The sequence below is a fragment of the Phyllopteryx taeniolatus genome, chromosome 7, assembly GCF_024500385.1.
Source record: "Phyllopteryx taeniolatus isolate TA_2022b chromosome 7, UOR_Ptae_1.2, whole genome shotgun sequence".
Classification (NCBI taxonomy): domain Eukaryota; kingdom Metazoa; phylum Chordata; class Actinopteri; order Syngnathiformes; family Syngnathidae; genus Phyllopteryx; species Phyllopteryx taeniolatus.
In genome coordinates, this window is record NC_084508.1 from 17,636,516 (window position 1) to 17,662,697 (window position 26,182).

General features: G+C 41.3%; 1 protein-coding gene across 4 annotated transcripts in view; it reads left to right on the forward strand.

The window, feature by feature from the left end:
- abca7 (ATP-binding cassette, sub-family A (ABC1), member 7) overlaps window positions 1-26,182 on the forward strand; it is a 41,019-nt gene that overhangs the window by 6,371 nt on the left and 8,466 nt on the right. For all 4 annotated transcript variants that reach the window (XM_061780648.1, XM_061780649.1, XM_061780646.1 and 1 more), the window contains exons 5-44: window positions 82-206; window positions 936-1,054; window positions 1,890-2,096; window positions 2,186-2,269; window positions 2,370-2,598; window positions 2,688-2,827; window positions 2,939-3,055; window positions 3,172-3,369; window positions 3,442-3,647; window positions 4,968-5,144; window positions 5,692-5,914; window positions 6,157-6,378; window positions 6,480-6,684; window positions 8,158-8,271; window positions 8,503-8,674; window positions 8,867-8,998; window positions 10,111-10,250; window positions 11,869-12,006; window positions 12,197-12,354; window positions 14,346-14,424; window positions 14,531-14,733; window positions 15,149-15,263; window positions 15,872-16,017; window positions 18,058-18,182; window positions 20,071-20,172; window positions 20,271-20,463; window positions 20,982-21,076; window positions 21,432-21,464; window positions 21,544-21,637; window positions 21,717-21,791; window positions 21,900-22,054; window positions 22,200-22,377; window positions 23,724-23,839; window positions 24,213-24,357; window positions 24,504-24,627; window positions 24,824-24,983; window positions 25,120-25,246; window positions 25,389-25,451; window positions 25,890-25,996; window positions 26,097-26,182. The exon at window positions 26,097-26,182 is cut by the window's right edge and continues 56 nt beyond it. In XM_061780648.1, coding sequence (XP_061636632.1) covers window positions 82-206; window positions 936-1,054; window positions 1,890-2,096; window positions 2,186-2,269; window positions 2,370-2,598; window positions 2,688-2,827; window positions 2,939-3,055; window positions 3,172-3,369; window positions 3,442-3,647; window positions 4,968-5,144; window positions 5,692-5,914; window positions 6,157-6,378; window positions 6,480-6,684; window positions 8,158-8,271; window positions 8,503-8,674; window positions 8,867-8,998; window positions 10,111-10,250; window positions 11,869-12,006; window positions 12,197-12,354; window positions 14,346-14,424; window positions 14,531-14,733; window positions 15,149-15,263; window positions 15,872-16,017; window positions 18,058-18,182; window positions 20,071-20,172; window positions 20,271-20,463; window positions 20,982-21,076; window positions 21,432-21,464; window positions 21,544-21,637; window positions 21,717-21,791; window positions 21,900-22,054; window positions 22,200-22,377; window positions 23,724-23,839; window positions 24,213-24,357; window positions 24,504-24,627; window positions 24,824-24,983; window positions 25,120-25,246; window positions 25,389-25,451; window positions 25,890-25,996; window positions 26,097-26,182 — 5,627 coding nt within the window. The remainder of the gene's footprint in view (window positions 1-81; window positions 207-935; window positions 1,055-1,889; window positions 2,097-2,185; window positions 2,270-2,369; window positions 2,599-2,687; window positions 2,828-2,938; window positions 3,056-3,171; window positions 3,370-3,441; window positions 3,648-4,967; window positions 5,145-5,691; window positions 5,915-6,156; window positions 6,379-6,479; window positions 6,685-8,157; window positions 8,272-8,502; window positions 8,675-8,866; window positions 8,999-10,110; window positions 10,251-11,868; window positions 12,007-12,196; window positions 12,355-14,345; window positions 14,425-14,530; window positions 14,734-15,148; window positions 15,264-15,871; window positions 16,018-18,057; window positions 18,183-20,070; window positions 20,173-20,270; window positions 20,464-20,981; window positions 21,077-21,431; window positions 21,465-21,543; window positions 21,638-21,716; window positions 21,792-21,899; window positions 22,055-22,199; window positions 22,378-23,723; window positions 23,840-24,212; window positions 24,358-24,503; window positions 24,628-24,823; window positions 24,984-25,119; window positions 25,247-25,388; window positions 25,452-25,889; window positions 25,997-26,096) is intronic.

The following is a 26,182-nucleotide window of genomic DNA, read 5'->3' on the forward strand; positions in this document are numbered from 1 at the left end:
TCTCAGAAGTTAACTGAAAAGGCACCATTATACAGTAGTCTACCATAGATGCATGTCAAAAGGCTTTTTTTTTGCTTCCAGAATTTCTCGTGTCTTTGTGGATGCACAGACGCTTTTGGACTACAGTGCAAAACATGATTTCAACAGCCTCCAGGGTCTGAGGAGCACCATCCAGAAGTTGGGAGAGAGACCTGGATTCTGGCCATGTATAATAACCCGTAGTTTGACTTTCCTTTTGACATAAGTTCTGATTCTGAGCAATCAGTTGACATAACAGCCCAGTTCAAAGTTGATGGTAATGTTGTTTTTTGACCAGCAGTGACAACAGTTCTTGTCATAAGTCTTTCGACATGTGATTGAAATTTTTATATTTTCTCTCACATATCTTTGAGTATGAAAAGACAATGCTTTTTAAATAATGCATATGATTACAGATTTGACACATGGAATGAAAACATTTACACAGAGCTTCAAGCTGATGGAACCAGTTGATTGGCTATACTGTACACCCCCCCCCCCCCCCCACCCCCAACAAAAGTAGTAAATAAACAACCATGAGTATACTTTGAAAAATCTGCTATTGATGCAGAGATACTGCTGTCTCTTTGGACGATTGTAATTTTTTTATGCACTAGAAAAATACAAGAAAACATGTCAACAGCCAATTTTGCTTTACTTGTTACAAACTCCTGAGTGTTAGCAGGTGTTATTGTTCAACACTGACCCACTAATACTTCAATATACTGTACTTTTGATACAGTTTAAGCCTTATAATTTGTATTGCCCCAAAATCACTCATCAGGCATTCTTTAGCCATTGTATGTTGTTTTATTTTCATGTGTTTTTAAGATAATATTCTGTTATAGAACTTTTCGTATTGAGCTCACTAACTTTCAGTTCTAACACTACTCATTTCTCTTTATGATTCACTCCAGCTCTCCCAGTAGCAGAGTTCCTAAGAGCCAATGAGAAGTTTTCCCCCTACTTGCTCACCAAAGCCGGCCTTTCACCTGAGACTGTGAAGAAGCTGTTGAGTGCTAATCTCAATTTTAAGGTGAAATTGCCATAATGATGCATCCGACCTCACAACATACTCTGATGTCAAGTAAAGTAAAAGCAATCGTAATGGAAACATTATCCATTTTTTGTTTTTTTGTTTTTTGCTCTACTAATCTTCACTTCATTACGCAGTTTAATGCCAATATGTCAAAGTTTCAGCTTCTCTGCAGGCTTCCCGAAGTCATCTTCTTGAAAGAATAAAAAAAGAGTAAAAATGAATTTAACTAAGCTCCCTTGCCTGTAGAAAAATGTCTATGAAGTTTTACATGTATATATCTTTTGTTCCATCAACTTAGCACCTTCAGTGTGCCACCATATTAACTCTGACATACCTCCATGCATATAAGCATTTGTGATGACCGAAATGGTCTTTGTAATACAACCCCAATTCAAATGAAGTTGGGACGTTGTGTTAAACGTAAATAAAAACAGAATACAATGATTTGCAAATCATGTTCAACCTATATTTAATTGAATACACTACAAAGACGAGATATTTAATGTTCAAACTGATAAGCTTTATTGTTTTTAGCAAATAATCATTAACTTAGAATTTTATGGCTGCAACACGTGCCAAATTTGATCCGTGTCTGTGAAAATGGATTTTAGCTTTTACCATTGTATGTTAAATAGAAGAACATTGTGGTAATGGTTGGACTCTTGGAACTGTGCATGGCTTTCTGTACAAGTGTGTAATTTTTATGGGCTAGCTTGAAACTACCAAGAACTGTACCACATTTGCACAGGTTCCTGCAGAAACATGTACTTGTAGATACTTTATCATATGTCATGGTTGGCCCTTCTAACACCTTTTTATTCCTCCCATGTAGGTTTATTTGACAGGACCTGAGCTGCAGCTAAAAGACCTTGTGTGCAATATAGAGGAATTAAAAAAGTTTTTGAGAGTCGACGCAGGGGAAGACTCTTTGGTTGACCTGCAAACTCAGCTGTGTAACCTGCCCACTGATGTCATTCAGGAGGCCCATCGGCTCTTTATCTCTGAGCTGGACACGACCAAGCTCGGCAAGACATTCATGGTATAAGAAATAGGAAAATGAAGCAAATGATTACTTTTTTTTACTTTGCTAAAACACTGTTTTCAAGGTATTTATTGTTTTCCATCTAGTCCGGTATCACCCCTTTCGACCTGTTAGACGTCGGCCTATCCATCAAACATATTTCCAACGAGTTTTCTGACATCATGACTGTTGTAAGTGCATGCAAACATAACTGCACAGGAAGATTACCCTCACTTCAATTGATCTTTTGCTTCCCTTTTTGTTGCATTGTGTACCCCCCACCCCCCTCAGTTCTCATCCCTCTCCAGCTTCTCGGACATGAGCAAGGAATTGAGCCTGTTGTCTCAAGGGAAAGTTTCCAGGGAAAGTTTCCAGGCATTCTCAAGGATCATGTGCGATCGCTCTGAGATTGACAGTAAACGAATCCCGTCATTCAACTGGTATGAAGACGACAATATTAAATCAATCATGGGAACAAACGGCTTTGAAGACATGAACGATGGCCCTACTAATCAGACCAGTAAGTAAAACACTCAATTAGTAAGCCTAGTGCGTTGCCTGTGCCATGACTATTTTAATTGTCTTTGTCTAATTTTCCCTCCCTAAAAGCTCCCTTCTGCAAGAATTTGATGCAAAGTATAAAGGCTAATCCCATGTCCCTTATTGTATGGCGAGTAGTTAAACCCATTCTCATTGGAAAACTGTTGTATGCACCAGACACGCCTGCAGTTCAACAAGTTATGAAAGAGGTACTGTAGACTTCAAAAAATGGTTTTAGAATTATCAGTCAAATGTTTGTGTGCGCTGAGCAATTTAAATGCATATATTCAAACTGAATTCATTATTTCTGCCTATTGAAGGTGAATAAGACTTTTAAAGACCTTCAGATCTTCAAGGACCTGAATGAGGCTTGGTTGGAGGTGGGGCCAGAAATAATAAAAATCATGGAGACTAGAGTAGAGATTCCGCTACTGCAGGTCTGACTCAATATAGACGTTAATCTGTTCATCAACGCTCATGTCTTCACAACACTTTTATGCGATTTTACTTGTCTGTGTGTGTGTGTTTATGCGTACTTGTGCGGTCGGAGCAGGGTTTGCTTCAGCTGCCCAACATTGCGACACGAGTCAACCAGCGACTGGAAAAAACGTCATGGACGACCTCACGGATAGCCCATTTCTTGTCCAGTCCTTCATCAGATGCACCGAGGAGTAGGGGCGAAAATTCAACCTGGCGGGATATCTACCAAGACCTAGACTCCGCCATCACCTATCTTGCACAAGTCACAGAGGTTTACATCTTCAAATGCAAATTTTAGTTCTACTGAGATCAAGTGCACAGCTCCATGTCTCGTCTCCAACAGTGCTTCTTCATCAACAAGTTGGAGGGGTTGACGAGTGAAGATCAGCTGATCGGCAGAGCTTTGGAGCTCCTGGAGGACAGACAATTTTGGGCAGGTGTGGTGTTTGTGCTTCCCAACTCTTCATCTGCTGAGCTGCCGGCCAACATCATCTACAAGATCCGAATGGACATTGATGATGTTACCCGCACTGATAAAATCAAGGACAGGTAGTCTGATGCTTATTGAAGTTATGCCAGATGAAAAATTCCCTTGTAAAATGAAAAAGTGAAGTGTCTTTAAGTCAAAAGTGGAAGTATATAAAATTCGGCTTCAAAATAAAGAGAAATCTGTTCTCTCCCCTCTCAAACACTGTGGGCGTGCTCACTGAATGAGCTGAAACCACTCTCACCTCAACCGTCAACTCATCAAATACCTCTACGACAACCTAGGAAAAAAGGATGCTACTTCGGCAACCCATCCATCCATCCATTTTCTGAGCCGCTTTTCCTCACTAGGGTCGCGGACGTGCTGGAGCCCATCCCAGCCATCATCGGGCAGGATGCATGTTCTTGGGATGTGGGAGGAAACCCACGCAGGCACGGGGAGAACATGCAAACTCCACACAGGCGGGGCCGGGATTGAACCCGGGTCCTCAGAACTGTGAGGCTGACGCTGTTTCATCTTTTCTTATGCCTACACATAATTACATGTTTGAGCCAAAAAAATATATTGGCCAAAAGCCTTTGGTGGCTGGAATACTATCTCACCAAGTCGTGTGTGCACTCAAGGACCACAACGAGCCACTCTAAGCGGCAATGTCAGCGAACCATCCGAAGAAGGAAAGATTAATTTTTGGGGTAATAGTGGGCGAGGGCAACTCATTACGGACACCCAAGGGCGTCACTGGCTGGTGCTTTATAGCAATGCCCCCAAAATATTAGTAAAACTGAAATGAAATGGTAACTTAGCTACAGTTTTAACACTGTGGGCTCTATTTTGTGGCTGGGATAAATCCTGCGCGGCGCAACTGTGCCTGGGGTATGTTAGACTGGTGTTGGTAATTTGGTAGGCAGGCTGCGCCAAAGTAGGTGTGCCTTGTGCCGACTTACTCACCGCCAATTTAAGCGGCTCCTCTCATTCCCTTTAAATGTGGCGCGTTCATAGTCTCACATGCAGATAGACGTCTCTGCGGAAGTGCACCAGTGATCCTTGCGTGTGTGGAGCATGTCACTGCTCTTGGCCAGTGTGACACAAGACTGAGCAGGTACGCTTATTGAGTACAGTACGAGCTGGTGATAACTGCTGGCAACTTAAGTACAGTGTATGTCTGTGGACCTAATGTATCTATCCCAACTGGTTCGTTAGTGTGCACCTCCACAGCTGTGCCAGCCAGATAATAAAAATAAATTCCGTCCACCGTGCCGCCGTATTTAAAATCAAATATCTGAATTCACTGTAAAGTGCGTTTAACCCAATTTTAACAATTTTTTATTTTTTTTTGCTCACCATTTCTGAGCATGCTGATTGTTGTTTTTTAACAACTCCAGGTCTTGGGATCCTGGTCCAGCAGCTGACCCAATCAATGACATGCGCTACATTAGGGGCGGCTTTGTGTATGTTCAGGACCTGGTGGAAAAAGCCGTGTCCCATATTCTGACAAATGTACAACAAAACATTGGCCTCTACATTCAGCAAATGCCATACCCCTGCTTTGTGGATGATATGTAAGTCTTGCAGTATCAAAATTCAGTATGTTGCAATATAAACCCATTTCTACACAGTATTTGTGAGCTGAAAGGCTCACATACCAACTTGCCACAACATTGATAATCTAAGGAGATCCATTTCAATAACTATCGAAATTATATCATCACATCGATAATATTGGGCAGTTTTGATTGACACTGTCAAGAGTGGTATGGGTTTTAAGACTTATTGTGGTTGTATTGTGTAAGAACTACTGGATTAAACTGAGGGGTGTTAAATATTTTGCTTGTGTTACTTAGCTACATGGGAGTCACAATATTGGAAACAGTTTTGTTTTATGATTTAATTAAAACTCCATTCTTCCATCCATCCATCCATTCTCTACCGCTTATCCGGGTCGGGTCGCGGGGGCAGTAGCTCCATTCTTAACCTTTTTAAATGAATGTAATTGTCATACAGCTTTTGTTTTACATTCCGAGAGTGCAAGTGTTCCATGTATTCAACTGATTAAGGGTTCAATTTTTTTTTGTTAACGCTTTCACGAACTAAAACTGTGGTTCTCAGTTTTCTTCGAGTGTTGAATCGCACCCTTCCGCTTTTCTTGACGCTGGCCTGGATCTATTCTGTGGCGATAATCATTAAGGGTGTGGTTTACGAGAAGGAAGCCAGGCTGAAAGAAACCATGAAGATTATGGGACTGAGTACAGGAACACTGTGGCTCAGCTGGTTCATCAGCAGTCTTGTGCCTTTCCTGCTGTCTTCTACGCTCCTTATTGCTGTACTTAAGGCAAGAAGAGCTCTCACTCACTGCATCAAATGTATTTGACAGAAATAACAGACTGGAATAGAAGGGACAGGCTAACATACGAAATCAATTGTCAAGTCTTAGAAACAGTGTAATCCTTGTGTTCAGTGTAATTAATGGCCAGTTATCACAATACTTTTGCCCATGCAAATCTAGTGCTTTAATAATAATAAAATGATGATGATGATGATGATAATAATACATTTCCATTTCCTTCTCTCTAGTGGGGTGACATCCTGCCATACAGCAATGGGATTGTCTTATTTTTTTTCCTGACGGCATTTGCCACTGCCACCATCACGCAGTGTTTCCTCATCAGTACTTTCTTCTCCAAAGCCAACATGGCTGCTGCATGTGGGGGGCTCATATACTTTAGCCTCTACCTTCCATACGTACTGTTTGTGGCATGGCGAGACCGCGTCACCACCACTCTTAAAGTTTTCGCTGTAAGTGAAATTAATGTGAATGTCTTCTTTCTCAACGCAATGTGGCATATTTGCTAAATATACATCTTTTAGTACTGAAAAAGTGTTTTGATTTTTCCCAGAGCTTTCTGTCTCCTGTGGCCTTTGGGTTTGGCTCTGAGTATTTCTCTCAATACGAGGAGCAAGGTGTTGGGATCCAGTGGAACAATTTGCAGTCCAGTCCAGTGGAGGGAGACTCCTACAACTTTGCTACATCTATAGCGATGCTTTATATGGATGCCTTCATATATGCTATAGCAGCCTGGTACATCGAAGCTGTTTTCCCTGGTATGATTGCATTTTCCTTTATTTTCTGTACATGTCTCTTTGCAAAATGCAACTTGCAGCATAGGAGGCGATTAATGGTTATAAAACTTGTAAGTGGAGTAGAACACCATTCTTTTGGATTTTGGTTTATTATTGGTGTTTTTATGGAGCATTTATATTTGGTCTACATGTAAACCCAGGTTTGGATTTCATTATATTTTCCTTCCATATAATTTTTGATGTTCTGACTAAATTTTGTCTGTTAGCAACCTTTAAGACGCTGTTGGGACATTCCTGTAAATTATAGTTATTTACTACATACCTTACAGCGCACGTGTCAAACTGGTGGCCCAGGGGCCAGATCCGGCATGCTACATCATTTTATGTGGCCTGCGAAAGCAAATCCAAATTTCTAATTGTGTCGTAGTGTAATAAACGTTGGGATATTGCAAGCATTTTTGCTACCAATCTGCCTTTGCTTAGAAATCCGCCTTTGCTTAGAAATGTAATAGTTGAAAAACATGTTTTTATAGGCTTCTTTTTTCAAAACTGGTTATTCATCAATTTGTTGTGTATACTGTGTGTAATTATATGAGGTTATAAGTTATTTATATGGGTTCACACAGTTGTAGAGGCCCTCAGAGGGAAGTCACAGCTATGATGTGGCCCGTCACAAAAATGAGTTTGATGCCCCTGCTGTAGAGTAAAACACTTCCAAGGTGATTGCTAGTAATTAACTACAGTTTCCGCTACATCATGGGATTTTGGTTGACGTCACACAGAGAGTTACTGTATTTTGCATGGAGCAGAACTGTGAAGCCGTGTGCTCCCAGCATGCATTAAGCCATAAAATGAACTTGCCGTAATTAAGACGTTAATACTTGATGTTAATGAACGATAAGAATTAACATAACATTGATCATGTGTGTTTGTTACCCGTAGTTCGTTGAATGAGTTTCTTACTCAACTCCAGATTTAATGTATGTTGCACTTTTTTTTTTTCATGAAACCCTGACTGGGTTGTGTGTGCAATAGTGACATCCCGGTAGTTCTGCTCAATGCTAAGTGAAGCTAAGGTGAGAGTTACCTGGCCTACTTCTTCTGCAAGCCAATAGAGCTCCTGCTTACCTTGTGTAACTCATCAGCACCGCAATAAATAGAAACATTGATTCGACACTGTTGTCGGTAAGTTGCTGTAGTTCAAGTTTAACTTACCGACAAGACTTACTGTAACAACCCTATGAAATGTCTTAACAGTGTAGACATAGTTAGACAGCTGAGTATACAGTACCTCCGAGGTAGGGAAGTAGGCTGCTCTATATTGTTGTCATAAAATGTGTCATTTCACTATACACAGCACAATCCAAATTTTGAGGCATGAATTGTTTGTATGCTGTTTAGCTCTTTTCAACCAGCATTATACTATGACAAAAATGCTTTGACTCTGGAATTTAAACAATAATTCATACAAGAGCGGATGATTGTGTGTTTCAGGTGAATATGGCGTGCCCCGGCCGTGGTACTTCCTCTTTCATATCAACTATTGGAGGGGAATTCCGCTGGAGGATTGCATGCAAATCCCCTCTGCCCCTGCCGAGCAGGATAAAGGTGAGACTAAAAACTGCCACACATTTGTTTTTTTTTAATTTCCTTCACTTATTTTGTTATACCGTTTATATAACTTGTATTCATTAATTTCACTGGCAGACAGCTACACCTTAAGGACAAAAGTCATTGCATACTGTGTTTAGAATATTGTCATTTTAACATTAGCATAGTTTGTTCAGATGTGCAGTTCATGGGCTGTTCATAGCAATTATGTGTATGTACTGTATGTAGATCGCATTGAAGCAGACCCAACTAACCTGGTCCTTGGTGTCAGCATCAGTAACCTGGTGAAAATCTACAAGAAAGGAGCCAAGATGGCTGTCAACCACCTCAACCTGAAGTTCTATGAGGGGCAGATTACTTCATTTCTGGGTCACAATGGTGCAGGGAAAACTACTACCATGTATGAGCAGATTTAGTTTTGGAAGGTTTCTGTCGTATTTCTCTGATTTATAGCTGAAGCCATGTGTATAAACACGTGCACCCCTTGTTTCAAAATACTTGTTTGTATTTGATTTGCTATACACAATTAAGATCATGTCACTGATTTCAATTCATACAGCATCTGTGCTAATCACAAAAATGTGTGTGTCAGATCTGTACTGACTGGTCTGTTCCCGCCCACCTCGGGGACTGTTTACATCAATGGGATGGACATCCGCCAAGACGTTGACACCATCCGAAGGACACTAGGAGTTTGCCCACAATACAATGTCCTGTTTGATATGTAAGGATTGTCTTGCTTATTCTATACTCAGTGACACTGAAATAAGATGCACGTTCATTACCGAAGTCTGGTAACGCTTTAGGTCAATTCAAATTTTTTTTGCCCTGATTTTTTTGTCATGTCAATGATGCGAGTGCAGTATGGACGTTGCCGTCGCGCTCATCCGACCTACAGTTTATGTAATCAAAAAGCAACAAACGTCACAATTGTGGGCCTCGTACCTAAGGTAGCCTAAGAGCCAATACAAAAGTTATTTCCATGTGAGCCAAAATCTCTGCAAGCATAATGATAAATCTTGTTGTATTAGCACCTCTCCTGACATCGCCATTGAAATCTAAACATGAGTGTCTTTGTAAAGTGTAAAGGCGGAAGTTTGAATTTTGTAACCTTAAGTGGTCCGGAGTGTGTGTGCTTCATTGTTGTTGTATACACCATCAAGTCAAAGGTTTTGACATGGTTTCATACTAAGTACCATGACTGGTAGATGACTGCTCAGAAAAACAAGGTTAATGGTCTTCATGGTGAAATTTCAGGATGAACCTAAAGTCGCACTATAATCTTTACAGGTCAGCTTAATTCGACCTTCTCTAAACTAGAATGCACATGTCCAACTTCATTGTTTTAGGACTTTTTGCTAAGGTTTTTGTCCTCTAACAAGGAGCACTTGTATGCCTTTCTGTGATTACGCTAGTCTATCACTGTAGCAATGTGGCCACTTCACTCTGAGAACATGCTGTTAAAGCTTTAGAATGGAGTGAGGTACTGTCAATTGTTAGGCATTGTCTTGCTCTTGTGATGTCCAAATGTTTTTAATACCAATTTTAATTGAACTGGAAAAAGTATGTCAATTCATGGATCAAACACCTGTTTTGCCATTCAGCAGCTTATTAGAATACAGTAAATTGTTCAAAAAGTACTGAGACGTTGAACACGCATATTCGAAAGTTTAGAGATCAAATTAAGTTCACCTGTAAAGGTTATATTGCATTTTAGGTTCATCCTCAAATCACACATGAAAGCTGTCTCCCTAACCTTTTGGGAATGTGCTACGTCAGGAATAAAACGCTTGATTAATCACTAATTGTCATATTGTCTCTGTCTCTCTGCTGCAGTCTAACAGTGGAGGAGCATATATGGTTTTATGGCCGTCTGAAGGGTATGTCTGAGGAAGAAGTGAAGGCCGAGCTAGACTCTTGGCTTGAAGATGTTGGACTGCTTCATAAACGTCATGAACAAACTAAATCCCTCTCTGGTAAGCTCATATGTTTACAGCATGGTAAATATATATACATATACTTGTCAGTATGACCTGACAGTAGTACATGATTAAAATGATCTGTAAATAAATAACTAAATATCCACGACTAACGGGGCTGGGGATTGGGGCCACACCATGAATTTCTCTCCTTGCTATGCCCATAGCAGCCAATAAAGCAGAGGTATTCCTTTCAACATGAGATTGCTTTGCTGATGAGCATTCATTCATGCACTAGTTAAAAGTTCAGTTCACTGTTGTAGCCAGCTGCAACTTTCACCCTACAACCTCAAAAACATGAGGAAAAACTTGTTCCTTGAAAGGTATTTTTTTAAATGAGGAATCAAAACAAAAACAGGACTTAATGTCCTCAATGTGCAAACACAAACATGGAGCACAGTGACAGGAACGATGGTGAAAGGACATTGGTAACTTTGCATTCCTCGCAGATCTGGCTGACTATAAACACAATATTTTGTCTTATCTATTCTTTAATTTAAAAAACTAATTCTATATTATGGGTTCAACAAAAACAATAATTTTCCTAGTAATCCATTTTTACAATTCTGTACTGTATTACAAAAGAACACATTTGCTCATATGAAGGCTCATGTATAGTGTGTTCAGACGGGTTTTGTCCTGGAAGTCCCCAACAAAACCTGGCACTCTTGAATATAATTAATTGTCTCAATAATGTTCATCAGGCATAAATTAACTAACTCAGCTCAGTCCACGTTCACCCAAAATATGAACTAGTTTATGAACTTTCGTTCATTGAACTTATTCAGGTACACCACTGCTGATGAGTGCCTTTTAATCCTGCATGGTCCAGACGGATGGAGTAGTGGATAGTTGGTGGATGGCCACCATGTACCAACGAGGCTGGGACATCGGCAAGGAAGTGGCAAATTCATGTTTTGGGCTAGATTCATGGAGAGAGCTGGTCTACCCTTTAGGGTCAACCCTTTTAGGGTCCCTGAAGGTGTGTAAATTATTAAGTATGCAGAGTTTCTTACTGATCACATTGCGTCATCGTACAAAAAGAAAAAACGCTGTCTATTACAATCATCTTCATGCATGACATTAATGCAATCTCATGCTTCGAGGAATACATATGCGTCATTGGCTGCAATGTGCATAAAAGGAGAGAAACTCATGGTATGGCCCCTATCCTTCTCTGACCTCAAATCTGTTGATCTTTGGCGCATCCCCAAGCCAAAGATCTATGCGGGAGGGTGGGAGGCAGTGCACATCCAAACAGCAGCTATGGGAGAATATTCTGACATTAAAAAAAATAAAATTAAGTTGAATTGATGTAAGAATTGTGAGGCTGCTATCAAATAAGGGGTCCTATGTTAAAACTTTAGCTGTGAAGATGTTTTTGATTGAATGGCTTTTGATTTCAGTAAATGACCCGCTAATGCTGCCAATTCAACATTTATCATGTTCAGTTCTTTAAAACTGTTGTGGGTAATAATTTGGAACAGTGCATTTTAAGTTCATTTTTCACAAAAAATACTTATGATCGGGAGGTTTGTTCACAAACATTACAATTTTGCTCATACAGTTGATAACTTCAAAAATTATTCTGACTGTCCCCCTTTAATATCACCAGGTGGCATGAAGAGGAAGCTGTCAGTGGCAATTGCATTTGTCGGAGGCTCTAAGGTGGTGGTTTTGGATGAACCTACAGCAGGGGTGGACCCGTATTCCCGTCGGGGCATTTGGGACATGTTGCTGAAATACCGCAAAGGTGAACTGAATTTGTCAGTTTGAGGTGCATCCTAGTATACTTTTGCTTAATAAAGTGACACTGTAGGATGGAAAATAACATAGGTCCCAACAATTAAATGTTGAATTTTTAGGGGAAGAGAACAGGCTTGAGATGTCTTTAGTTCCAGTGGCAACCATAATAACACATTTTCTTTTTTTTTTTTTGTCAGACCGAACCATCATCCTCTCCACTCACTACATGGACGAGGCAGAGCTACTTGGTGATCGTATTGCCATCATCTCCCAAGGAAGGCTGTGCTGCTGCGGGTCACCACTCTTTCTTAAATCTAAACTGGGATCTGGCTACTCCCTGACTGTGGTCAAAAAGGTACGAACAGTAACTCGTATCAGCAACAATAAGCTGCTTTCTACCACCAAATTTTTTTTCATTAATTTTTTCATTTTAGTAAGTGTCAGTACAAAGATGAAACGGAATCCATTTTCTACCGCTTATCCGAGGTCCGGTCGCGGGGGCAGTAGCCTTAGCAGGGACGCCCAGACTTCCCTCTCCCCAGCCACCTCATCCAGCTTTTCCGGGGGGATCCAGAGGCGTTCCCAGGCCAGCCGAAAGACGTCTCTCCAGCGTTTCCTGGGTCGTCCCCGGGGTCTCCTCCCAATGGGACGTGTCCGGAACACCTCACCAGGGAGGCGTCCGGCAGGCATCCGAATCAGATGCCCTAGCCACCTCATTTGGCTCCTCCTGATGTGGAGGAGCAGCGGCTCTACTTGAGATCCTCCCGAATGACCGAGCTTCTCACTCTATCTCTAAGGGAGAGCCCGGACACCCTGAGGAGGAAAACTCATTTCGGCCGCTTGTATCTGGGATCTTGTTCTTTCGGTCACGACCCACAGCTCGTGACCATAGGTGAGGGTAGGAACGTAGATTGACCGGTAAATCGAGAGCTTCGCCTTTCGTCTTAGCTCCTTCTTCACCACAACGGACCGATACAAAGTCAGCATCACTGCAGACACTGCACCGAGCCGCCTGTCAATCTGCCGTTCCATTCTTCCCTCACTCGTGAACAAGACCCCAAGATACTTGAACTCCTCCACTTGGGGCAGGATCTCATCCACGACCTGGACAGGGCACGCTACCCTTTTCCGACTGAGGACCATGGTCTCAGATTTGGAGGTGCTGATTCTCATTCCAGCCGCTTCACACACTGCTGCGAACTGCTCCAGTGACAGTTGGAGATTACGGCCTGATGAAGCCAACAGAACCACATCATCTGCAAAAAGCAGAGATGCAATACTGAGGCCACCAAAGCGGTCCCCCTCTACGCCTCGGCTGTGACTTGAAATTCTGTCCATAAAAGTTATGAACAGAATCGGTGACAAAGAAAATAAAAATCTCTTATAAATGTGACACACGATGTAAAAGTGTTTTTGACAAGCCTGCCAAGTTTGAATGAATTAAAAAAATGGCACGTTTTTTATGATGCTTTAAAATCATGAAAAAAAAAAAAAGCCATCTCAGACGCTGCAGCCTTGTCCGCTGAATGCGCTGAAACCATGCTCCACTCAACTGTCAAATGGGTTCGTACATCTAGCATTTTTCTTACGGCTCCACTTCCCCATATGTTTGAGAAAATAAATATATCCACTCAAAGCCTCCAGTGGCTGGAATGTATCCCACCGAGTCACGAGCAACCAGCTAGCTCATGAGCTGACTGGCTTCCGGACACCGTAGATGGGCGGCGGGCACGTCCAATTTGTCAGCTCCTCAATTGGTGGTGTGTCGGTGTGTAGGTCCACATAACAGACACAACAAGGATAGTTAACTGTTTATTAAACACTTCAGCACACGTTAGTCTGTGGTTCACACTACATTACATTTGAGCACAAGCTTCAGAACAGTTATATACTGTACCAACAATGCTTTACGTTTCAACATACGGTGGTCTGAATAATACAAAATACATAACACATGGGCATTGATGACTCTAGCTCTTCTGTAAGCGGTGGCATCCAGGGAAGATGCATTTTTCGGGATGTAGCCACTGCAAATGCACAGTTCTTACAGTATCTAGTGGGGGAGGGGTGATCATGCTGGACAGAAATGATGAAAAACAATGCTAACATAATTGAGTCCTACAGAGTTCTCAAACTTTCCACATCTTTTTAGCAATGATTTTCAAATGTGTATGTGTTTAGAAACATACATGATTTCACTTTACAGGGTATTTAATTATGCCTTTACAAAGTCATTAATGTTGAGTTTTGTTTAACACTGAAAGTCACAAGATATCAGAAATAATAAGTGAAAATCAAGAGAAATAATATGTGAAAACGAATCAGTGCAAGTGTAATGTGTTTCAGGACAACGATTTATTGAGGAGTGGCGACATACCCAGACCATGCAATGGAGACACAGGTCTGGGTAATAGGGATAGCTCATGTGAGTGTTCTATGATAGAGATGGTTGATTTCAGTTGATTGTTTAGGGTACAGTTTTATTATTTTTATTTAATTTTTTGACGTGCTGATTGGCCCCTTTTTGGTAGGCATGGCTCCACTGCTGTCCCTGGCACACCGCCACTTTCCCGGTGCCAGTCTGGTGGAGGAGTCAGGGTGTGAGGCGGTGATAAATCTACCCCAGAAATCCGCCAAAAGCAGATGCCTGGCTGTCTTCCTGTCAGAACTGGATCAGAATATGAGTGAGATTGGAATTGTCAGCTACGGCTTGTCTGACAGTAAACTGGAGGACGTAAGTAAATCACTGCCCTCATGAAAACACATTTGCAGGCTGTCCATGCCAGAGCAACAGGTGGTGCTATAACCCCTAGCCTAAATAATGAACGCCCCACGCGGTGCCGAGAGTGCTTGATCTCGTCGGATCTTGGAAGCTAAGTGTCGGTCCTGGTTAGTACTTGGATGGGAGACCATGTAGGAATCCCAGGTGCTGGGGTTGGGCAGTGGGACCAATCACCTGCTCCTGTGGAAACCTACAGATTACAAAAAACACGTGTGCCTCATGGCACTGAGAGCTCGAACTAACTAAATGATGAGCGGGGATAAGTTATTTGTGTAAACCCTTTGAACCAAATGTGGTTTGAACAAAATTATCAAGCCTTCAAAAACAAGTACTACTACAGTGTGAAAAAGAGTAATATCTTTTCCAGATATTTCTACGAGTGGCAGAGGAAACTGAAGTTGATGCAGAACCAAAGCTGCAGGGTGATGATCCTCTGCAAGAGCAGAGCGAACACAGGCATCATGCAGAAGAGCCCAAGATAGGTGTGTGTTTGTAAAAGTGTAAAAGTGCTGCCAGGAAGGACAAAGCTTTGTAGGCAGGGTAACCTGAGTTAAAGGCCTGTTCTCACTGCACTTGGCAAGCGTCTTGATGCCCTCGACTTTCCCATTGTGTGTGTGGAGAAAGGCATAATAATTGCAGTGTCCCACTATCCCGAACTGTAATACAATATAAAGAATTTCAAACTCCCTTTTCACAGCTCCACAGTTTGAACTTGGAGTTGCTGCCGTGGAATTGCTATCTTTGTTGTACAAAGACAATTGCCGCAACATTCCTACCCTGTCCATGAGGTCATCTTTAAACTTCTCAAATATTTCTGAACCAAAAAGTGTTTGGACTGAGAAAAATGTCTTAACTCCCTAACAAGCTGCAGGAGAACTTTTTGCTCTTTGATGAGTTCAAATCTATTGATAATTATCTTTAAACTTTTCAAATATTTCTGATCCAAAAAGTGTTTGGACTGAGAAAAATAATGTCTTACCTTGCCCTAACAAGCTGCAGGAGAATTTTTTGCTCTTTGATGGAGTTCAATCTATTGATAATGTCAATGCTGTTGTGTGCTGATGTATGCATTTGCAATGTGCTGTCACAGAACCTCAAGAGACGGACCTACTGACCGGAGCTGGCCAAGGTGCTTTGACCCTGACTGGATGGAGGCTGACCAGGCAGCAGCTGAGAGCTCTCTTTATCAAACGATGGCTCTATGCTCGCAGGAGTCGTCGAGGCCTCTTTGCTCAGGTGAACAAAGGGCAAATAGCAGAGGAAATGTGTGTCAGTATTAAGGATAAGGCATACTTTCCCGTTTATTGATCCGATCTGTCTCACTCAGAAATGACGTGTTCACCTGCTGTATCGTGCTTCTTTAAGCAATTATATTTTTATGGAATTTTACAAAACACTTAACTGCAATGACCTCACATGTGGAAATGGAGCGCCACAGTCAACTGTCATTGATTGCTTGGAGAACACTAAAACATAGTGAGCACACTCACTATCCGCCACAGCTCTCAACCAGATACTCATGCAAACTCGCTGATGTCACATCTGACCCACCAGGCCACGCCTCTGAAAGGCACATGCATGTACCCACTACAATATGTACAGTAGTGGGCTAGTGCGTCCTAACTAATACTTGTTGCATGAACTGATGAAGCCTCCTCGGATGAGAGGCAAAACGTCTTAAGACAAGCAGAACGCTCCAGTTGTGATCGATTCAGTGCCCTAACAATGAAATGATCTGGATGAATCAGAATATTCACACACCCACGCACACATGAAATTTTCACCAAATGTTGGGAACAACCCAACTAATTGATACATAAAAGAAAGTACACCAAATAAGATCAGATAAATTGTGTATAATAATCTGAAATGACACAGGGAAAAAGTATTGAACACATGAAGAAAGGGAGGTGCAAAAAGGGATGGAAAGCCAAGACATGACCTAAGATTTATCAATAATCAAACAGCAAATCCAGCCCCTTGTCAGTACAAAAGCATATTCAGTCCTAATTGATGGCCTACAAAAAGGTCTTATTGACCTAGAGAGTCTAGACACATCTCATGATGGGAAAGAGCATACAGGCGCATATCTGAGCTGCTGAATGTTCCAGTGAGCATGGTTGGGGCCATAATATGTAAGTAGAATTTGCCTTGATCGGGTGCTCCTCGCAAGATTTGTGACAGGAGTGCTAGAATAAAGAAGTGTCCGAGAGCCAAGTACGACTTGTGGAGATCTTCAAAAATACCTGGAATTAGCAGGTACTGTTGTCACAAGGGAAACAGTGAGTAATGCACTCGGCCGCCATGGCTTTATGCACGCTCACCACGCCAAAACCCCATTGCTGGGGGAAAAAAACCACGTTAAATGCAGCCCTAAGGGGGGCACAAGCCAGTGCAAACTGTAGGCCGGGACCAAGCCCGGATAAATGCAGAGGGCAAAACTTTGCCAAACATGTGAGCGTTCATCGAAAGAATTCCATACCGGATCGGTCGTGGGCCGGGTTAACAATGGCCGTCAACCTGCAGGGCGCCGTTGGAAATTCAGCTACTGTGGGTCGAAGAGGTGGAAAGCGGGTTCTTCGGCAGAAAGAGAAGAGGAAAGCACAGAGCCTAGAACTGAATGTGGAGACTTTGAATGTTGGCACTATGACAGGAAAATCTCGGGAGTTGGTTGACATGATTAGGAGAAAGGTTGATACATTGGTGTAGATGGGAAGAGAAATGGAGTCGGGGTTATTTTAAAAGAAGAGTTGGCTAAGAATGTCTTGGAGGTGAAGAGAGTAACAGATTGAGTGATGAGGCGTCTTGAACCTGTCATTGCAAACAAAGGCTTTTGTACAAAGTGTACAAATTATTAACTCAGTGTCAGCCCTCCCAGTTAACATGGATATTTGACTTCTAAAGCTGTCAGTGGCACTGAATGTGTTAAATAAATAACAGTTGGCGTGTTCAATACTTTTTCCCTGTGTCATTTCACATTATTACACATAACTTTCTGAGCTTATTTATTCTATTTTCTTGGTATGTATGGATAATTTGGGTTGTTCCCAACATCAGGTAAAAATGTCATGTCAATAGCACCTTTGGAAATATATTTAGTGAGAAAAATTGTGACGCGTTAAATATTTCAGCCGTTCTGCGTCTGTGTGTGCGTGCGCGTGAATATACAATTATATGGTCTTGCTACGTGGCAGATTTTCACCTATTGAAGGTCTGGAACGTAATCCACCATGATAAACGGGGGTTCACTCACTGTACTGTGTTTGTGTGCTACAGATTGTGCTGCCTGCTGTGTTAGTGCTGGTCGCTCTGTTGGTCAGTCTTATTATACCAAAGTTAGGGAAGTACCCAGCCCTGGAGCTCCATCCTTCCATGTATGGAGAACAGTACACCTTCTTCAGGTAAACTTAGTCACTCAATTCGCTCTGTACTTGCTTGGTTACTTTAAATGCATAAAACTTGAATGTATTTTATTGGTCAGCAGAGGGGACGAGTAACTACTGTACTTTGTTGTTAGTAAGTTGCTACGGTGGCCTGGAAGTGCAAAACTATAACAAATTGTGAAACACTTTAACATTTCAGAAAACACATTTACAAAAGCAGAAACACTTAAATTTCAGGAAACAAATTTACAAAAAAACGAAACACTTTTACATTTCAGAAAACACATTAACAAAAGCAGAAACGATTTTAGACGAAACAAATTACAATTGAGACAAACCGGAAAGGGAACGTCCCATATCACAGATTGACGCATAAGATTCCAACATGCATTCTTCGAGAAGTTCCACGCACTTTCTCGGCAAGACCTGCCCCGCTTCAACATGATTGGCTCGTAAAGAAGTGTAATATGATTAGGTTTAGGACGAGGGTTGGGGTCAAGGCAGTTTAGGATGTGTTAACGTTAGGATTATGGTGGTTAAGGCTGGCCCACACCGAGCACCGCCGCCGAACCCAACTGAACTATGGCGCAGTGTGCATGGTTTGGCAACTGTTTCCATGAGCGGCCGATCGGTTGGCCACAGGTTTTAACGCGATTCAAAATTAGAATCTCCGTTTTAATGTCCCATTTTACATTCAATCAAAATGCACAGTAGCTTTCCCTCAAGGTGAAAATACATTTCCGGGTTTGCGAGCCGTGCCACCGCGTCCTCTGCTCATGCTATATAAATAGTATGTAAAGCATCAAATGTTGTTTTACATAAATACTAACCTATATTCATAATGTATATTTTGCCTGTGCTTGAAAAAGCGAAGTTTGTGACCAGAATGTACGTTCAAATGAATGGAGCCGGCAGCTTCCTTGCAAATATCCACACTTTCCCTTTAATTCTTTCCAGCATCCTCTCCAACAACTTGCTTCTTCCTTAACTCTTAATCTTATCTTTTTTTATGGTTTAAGAAATGTTGAGTTTTGTCTTAGTAGTAATGTATGGCATAGTTAAGTACAATATATTGTATATACAGCCATCAAACGCCTCGCTTTTTAGGGCGTCTATTTAATCAATCGCTCAATGTGCCGGGGTGCGTCGGCAACTATTTTTATGGGATGTTTTGGTCCAGTCAGGCTCGACCACGTTGCGCAGTGTTCGACAGGCTTTAGGGTTAATGGCATTTATGTACATTAACGCCGGCACACTTAAATAAGTCACATACTACTGTTACCGTCTGGAAGCAGTAGTGTGTGTTCTACAGGGATACAACAGCCAAACATAGTGCAGCGGTGCGTGTCCTGGAGCCAGTAATATGGGAGCAGGGCGTGTCCTTCCAGGAAAAAGCGCGGGATTCCTAATAATGTTGGACGTTCTCTATCCGATTTGTAATTTGTTTCGTCTTTTGTAATAGTGTTTCTGTTTCTGTTAAGTGTTTTCTGAAATGTAAAAGTGTTTCTGCTTTTGTTAATTTGTTTTCTGAAATGTTAAGTGTGGCTTTTGTTAGTTTGTTTTCTTAAATGTAAAAGTGTTTCACAATTTGTTACATTGTTTTGCACTTCCAGGCCACCGTACAGTTCTAGACAGTATGTTGTGTTTTACTATAGCGTTGTCAAAAGTTTTGACAAGTACCAAATGAACTCACTGCGATATGGTATGTAAAGAACTAACTTCTTTGTGACAGAAATAGAAGGAAAAATAAATGTGTAAAAAAATAAAAGTGCTGAATATCCTCTGTTAACTTTGTTGTACTGTGTTTAATTTTTATTGGTGAGCCACATGACCCTTGTATGACCCAGTATTTTATCTTGACACCCTCTGTGGTGTCAAGATAAAATATTATATATATTATTTACAGCAATGATGCTCCTGGAAATCCAGCCATGGAAAAGCTACTGGAAGCTGTGCTGGACATGCCATGTTTTGATACCAAGTGTATAGAGAACAAGAACAGTGTTACGTAAGATTCAAACAGACTTAAACTCAACCTTGCAAGTTTTGTTTTTGGTGGACTACAATTGCTGACTCCACCTTGTCCACTGTCCCATGTGACTGCAGGAGCCACCAGCGCGACAGCAAACAGGGAGGTTTGTTCAAACGGCCTCAGGTTCCCTACTCTACCTGGCAAATGGTCAGTAAAGGCAACTGGACCAAGGAGAGGCCTTCTCCTGACTGTCAGTGCAGCACAAAGGATGTCCAACGGATGCTCCCAGACTGTCCGGAGGGAGCCGGCGGACTTCCACCTCCACACGTTAGTGTGATGTCATGATGTTGCATCCTTACTGATTTACATGGATCAAACATTTGTTAACAGTAACAACTGATGCTTACTGACTAAATTCAATACTGCATGAATTCTATGGCTCATTTCATTTCATAGAACAAAATTGCTTTTTCAGCCTGAACATGTTTTGTGTTAAAATAGTCTGCTCTAATGTGATCTCTATACTGCTCTCAGCCCCTATGGACCATTTTTACATTCATAATATCCTCTGTGTTTTATTTGTATTTAGTTATACAGATACTGAGATATGTCTTTAATGCGCCCCAGAGGGGAAATTCAGGTGTTAGGCCTATTGCAAATTGTTTAAAAAAATATAAACACTGCAGCAATAAATGCAGGATAATAAAAATACATAGAAAAAATAACGCATCACACCTTTTTTAATGATGAAGTGGCATGTGATTTTATTTTTATTTAAGCAGCAGATAACGCATTGAGTGTATGATGTCAAAATGTTTTCTGATTTCGTCATACTGAAATTTCAGGTCATGAGGCATAATGGGGTCATTCTGCAAAATTTGACAAGTTATAACATGTCAGATTACCTGGTGAAGACCTACTCACAAATTCTGAAGAAAAGGTACATCAAATAATACATAGATGTCATTTTCATTTTCTACTGTTGCCACAGTGATCAAATAGTAGTATGGTGTTTTCTCAGGTGGAAAATTGTCTCAATACATCATCAGAGACCTTATGTTACGATATTTTATATTGGCTCTTTTAAGGAATATATGATTTTTTTTTTCAAATTACAGAGCGCATTTAAACTGAAGCCCTGAATCTAAGCCGACAGAATGTGAACGATATTTTATATTTGGCTCTTTTTAGGAATATGATTTTTTTTTTTTTTTCAAATTACATAGCGCATTTAAACTCTGAAGCCCTGAATCTAGGCCGACAGAATGTGACAAAAAAAACCTCTTGTCTTACAGCCTGAAGACCAAGAAGTGGGTGAATGAATTAAGGTAAATTTGAGGAAAATTCATTTATCAAGGCGTGTCCTATTTCATCCATGTGGGAGTTACTGAAGTCACTGTGTTGCAGGTATGGGGGCTTCTCCCTGGGAGGTGTCCGGAATTCATTTAAGGATGTCGAAGTTTCAGTCGGAAAGATCAGAACACACTACTCAGTTCCACAGGTATTTGTTTTTTTTAAATTTACCCCTTCTGTATATCTTTCCAACACTTGTGCTTTGTAACATTTTTGATTCTTCACAGAATGGTGCATTGAATAAATTCTTAAACAAACTGCCTGGCTTTCTGAAACGCCTTGACACACAAAACAACGTCAAGGTAGCTTTATTTCATTTTGTCTTAAAAGAATTACCAAAAAAAACAAAACCAAGGGAATTTTCTGACTTCGTCATTGTCAACTATTTTTCTTGTCTCTGCTGCATACAGCTATGGTTCAATAACAAAGGCTGGCACGCTATGGTGTCATTTGTTAATGTGTTGAACAATGGCTTGCTCAGAGCCGGTCCACTTGGACAAGGAAGCATCACTGCCTATAATCACCCACTGAACCTCACCAAGGAGCAGCTTAGCCAAATGGCTGTGTAAGTATTCTACTGGTGTTGTTTATGGTGAATGTATGTACTGTAGATAATTGGCAGGAATGTGTGCTTTATTAGAATAAATTGACTGAATAAATTGTTGCAATAATTTGGTATTTCTTTTTTCTCTTGTCCTTTTTGTTTTTAGGATGTCAAGTACAGTGGATGTTCTGGTTTCTGTCTGTGTGATCTTTGCAATGTCCTTTGTGCCAGCCAGCTTTGTGCTTTTCCTGATTGAAGAAAGAGCCAGTAAAGCCAAACACCTCCAGTTTGTCAGCGGCGTCCAACCAGTTCTGTACTGGGTGGCAAGCTTTTGCTGGGACATGGTCAGTACATACAAAGGACTACAGTAAATGGACAAATGTATTGGGGCACACCATCAATTGAGGTGGTTAGACCTCATGGTTCCCACTGTATCTTAATTCATCCATCCATCCATCCATTTTCTTCCGCTTATCCGAGGTCGGGTTGCGGGGGCAGTAGCTTTAGCAGGGATTTCCAGACTTCCCTCTCCCCAGCCACTAGGGGATTCCCGAGGCGTTCCCAGGCCAGCCAGGAGACAGTCTCGACCCCGGGGTCTCCTTCCGGTGGGACATGCCCAGAACACCTCACCACGGAGGCGTCCATAAATACTTAATTCAGTCGCTGTATATTTGTTATGTAATATATTTTATTTGTTGTTCTACATTACAATGCAAATGTTCAATAAGATGTACTTGCATTATTATGCTCTAATATCACTATATCAGTGGTATAAAAAATACCAATGATACTCGTTTGTCATGATAGTTTTTGGAAAAATATATGGTCCTAAAAAATTAAAATACAAAAACTAAACACACAATCCATTGAGAGGGCAATGGATAACACAAAATTACTATACAAACACAAATCTGCAGTACTGTATAGCGGGACAGCGAAGCAAGAACAGTGAAAAATGTAGGATTACTGTATGTGTATTCCGTGATGATAAAATGTAGGGACTCATTGTTCCAGGGCTGAAACCCATTATTTCCAGAAATTATCTATGAACCTAACATGCATCTTTGTGTAATGTGGGATGAGTACCTGGGAAACCCTTGCAAGAATGGGGAGAAATGAAAACTCCACACAGGAAGGCCTGAGCCTGGATTAAAAAAGTAGAAAACATCCATCCATCCATTCTCTGAGCCGCACAAGGGTCGTGTGCTGTGGCCTATCCCAGCTATCATGGGGCAGGAGGCGGGGTACACCCTGAACTGGTTGCCAGCCAATCGCAGGGCACATACAACAAACAACCATTCGCAGTCACATTCACACCTGCGGGCAATTTAGAGGTCAATTAACCTACCACACACGTTTTTGGGATGTGGAGAGTGCCCAGGGAAAACCCACGCAGGCACAGGCAGAACATACAAACTCCACACAGGCGGGGCCGGGGATTGAACCCCGGTCCTCAGAACTGTGAGGCAGACGCTCTAACCAGTCGTCCACTGTGCCGCCAGTAGAAAACATAAAAAACATATCCAGTAAATAACGGGGATATATTGGAAATAAACAATATATTATTGATACATTTACAAACACAGCTAAAATGTTTGTATTTTCAAATGAAACGCGGTGGACACAAATGGCTATTATCGAGCCAAGAGGGTTAATCCTATTTTTGTTTTATATTTTGCCATTGCTTCAGCTGAACTACGCAGTCCCGGCCTTTATCGTGGTGCTCATTTTCATCGGTTTCCAGCAGGACGCATATGTCTCAAAGACCAACTTGCCGGCTCTCATCCTGCTTCTCCTCTTGTACGGGTACGTTTAGGCATTAGGAGTGTGCTCACATTTTTCCTCTTATCCTCCTAAATTAATCATAGCTCAGCACACGTTAGTGTGACTCGTCAGCACTGATATATTTTCCAGTATGTATAATATACAATATTGTTAATTATATTTGGTCATCAAAGAGTGATTTTTATTTTATTTTTAGAGCGAGGGAACTTCACATGCCCTCATCTTGACTCTGATGAATTCTTATTTTATGTTTACAACTATTACTAATACAAAGCTTGTATTACAAACAAAAAGATGGGTTTCGTTTGTATGGACTTTGTATGTAGCACAGACTGTTTTGTCCTCTGCTAACCAATAGAATGTCCTGTATTGCTAATTTCACCAATCACTTCAGGTGGTCCATCACCCCCTTGATGTACCCAGCATCCTTTGTGTTCACCGTTCCCAGCACAGCCTACATTGTTTTGACCTGTGTCAACCTCTTCATTGGAATTAATGGCAGCATTGCAACATTTGTTTTGGAATTGTTTGTAGATGAGGTAAAATCATCAGTCTTGAATATTTATTTTCAGGCAGTTTTCAATACAGCTAGGAACTGTGCTTGTGTCTAGGGCTTCACATAATTACATTTACAGTTTTAAAATCTTGCTGGCGTTTGAATTTCTGGATGTTTTTGCATTTACAGCATTTACAAGAGTTGAACAGGATCCTGAAGAAGGTGTTACTCATTTTCCCTCATTACTGCTTAGGACGAGGACTCATGGATATGGCTAAGAACCAAGCCATGGCTGACACCTTTCAGAGACTAGGTATGGCGATAGTCTAAAACTTGCCAGTAAATTACTGTACATTCATCAGGTCCACCTGAATAAACCAAATGCAGTACAATGCAGAAGCTGTGCGATGAATTATTACGTTTGTGTACAGTGAACATGAACATACATTACATAGTAGGCTACATGAACCGGTAGTCCCAGAACGTTCATGATTCCGTTGTTCCTTCAGGCGCCAAGCAGACCTTGGACCCTTTACAGTGGGACTTTGTTGGGAAGAACCTCTTCGCTATGGCAGTACAGGGCGTTGTCTTCTTTATTTTCACCTTAATGCTGCAGTCCATTGGTTACAGACGTATCCAAAACTCCTGTGTTGGTCTGTCATGTGTCAGGTATGCTCACTTTTCAGAGACAATTGCCTCTGCTGTGTTGAATGATTTTCAATTTAAAAATGTTATTCAATTCCTACTGAACTCAGTGTGTGCCTTAATTGTAAATGTACTATCAGTTGTTCTTTTGTGTGTTCAGGCCAGGGTCGTTTGTCTCTGAGAGCCTTCCTCATGGCCCAGAGGATGAGGACGTGGCCAGGGAAAGAAAGCGGGTCAAAAGTGGCAAAGCTGATTCTGACATCCTCACCATGATTGACCTGACCAAAGTGCATATTTTGTTAATGATCTTAATAGTTGCATGTCTCAGAATTATTTTTTTTTTTTTAGAATAAAATGGACAAGACTCAAACATTAACTGCACACATAAATTCAGTGCATTAAATCCTGTTGTTGGTGTGCATCTTTCAGATTTACAAAGCTAATACAAAGCCAGCAGTCAATCAACTCTGCTTGGGGATTCCTCGTGGCGAGGTGAGAGCGATAAGCATTTTACTACAACCAGCCACAACATTAGGACCAAGCAAATTAACTCTTTTAACAGAAGAGCGAAGATAATTATGCCCAGTGTTGATTGACAATGTCAAAGGTATTCATTTAACCACGTATTTTTGTGACTAGTGTGCTGTCGTGTATAACTGCACTGTATCCTATTGAGAGTTGTCTATAGTTATTGACTTTCTCATGTAGCTGAATAACCTAACACCGTTTTTATTCAGCTCTTGTATTGGACTCGATGTGATTGTGCTATCTGGTCGGTGAATATGCCATATTATCTTAAATATTTCATTTGAGATACAGTATGCACGTTTTATGTTGTGAGAAATGAATGGTCTTTATTACTTTGAAGGGCAGAACCTTGTGAAAACCTGAAAGTCTTAATTCATATACTTTAATATGCATATCTTCCAGTGCTTTGGCCTGCTCGGTGTCAATGGTGCAGGGAAGACTTCAACATTTCGTATGCTGACGGGAGACACGACTGTCACCTTTGGCGAGGCTTTCCTCAACAAGCACAGGTTCACATTTTCTCCACCATCCTCTTTTGTAATGGCTGTATCGCCACTGACATCCACTAAAGTAGACGTGACAGCACACATACGTTCCTGCATTTCATAGTGTCCTGAGAGAGATGGACAAGGTTCACCACCTGATGGGATACTGCCCACAGTTTGATGCCATCTGCAACCTACTGACTGGCATCG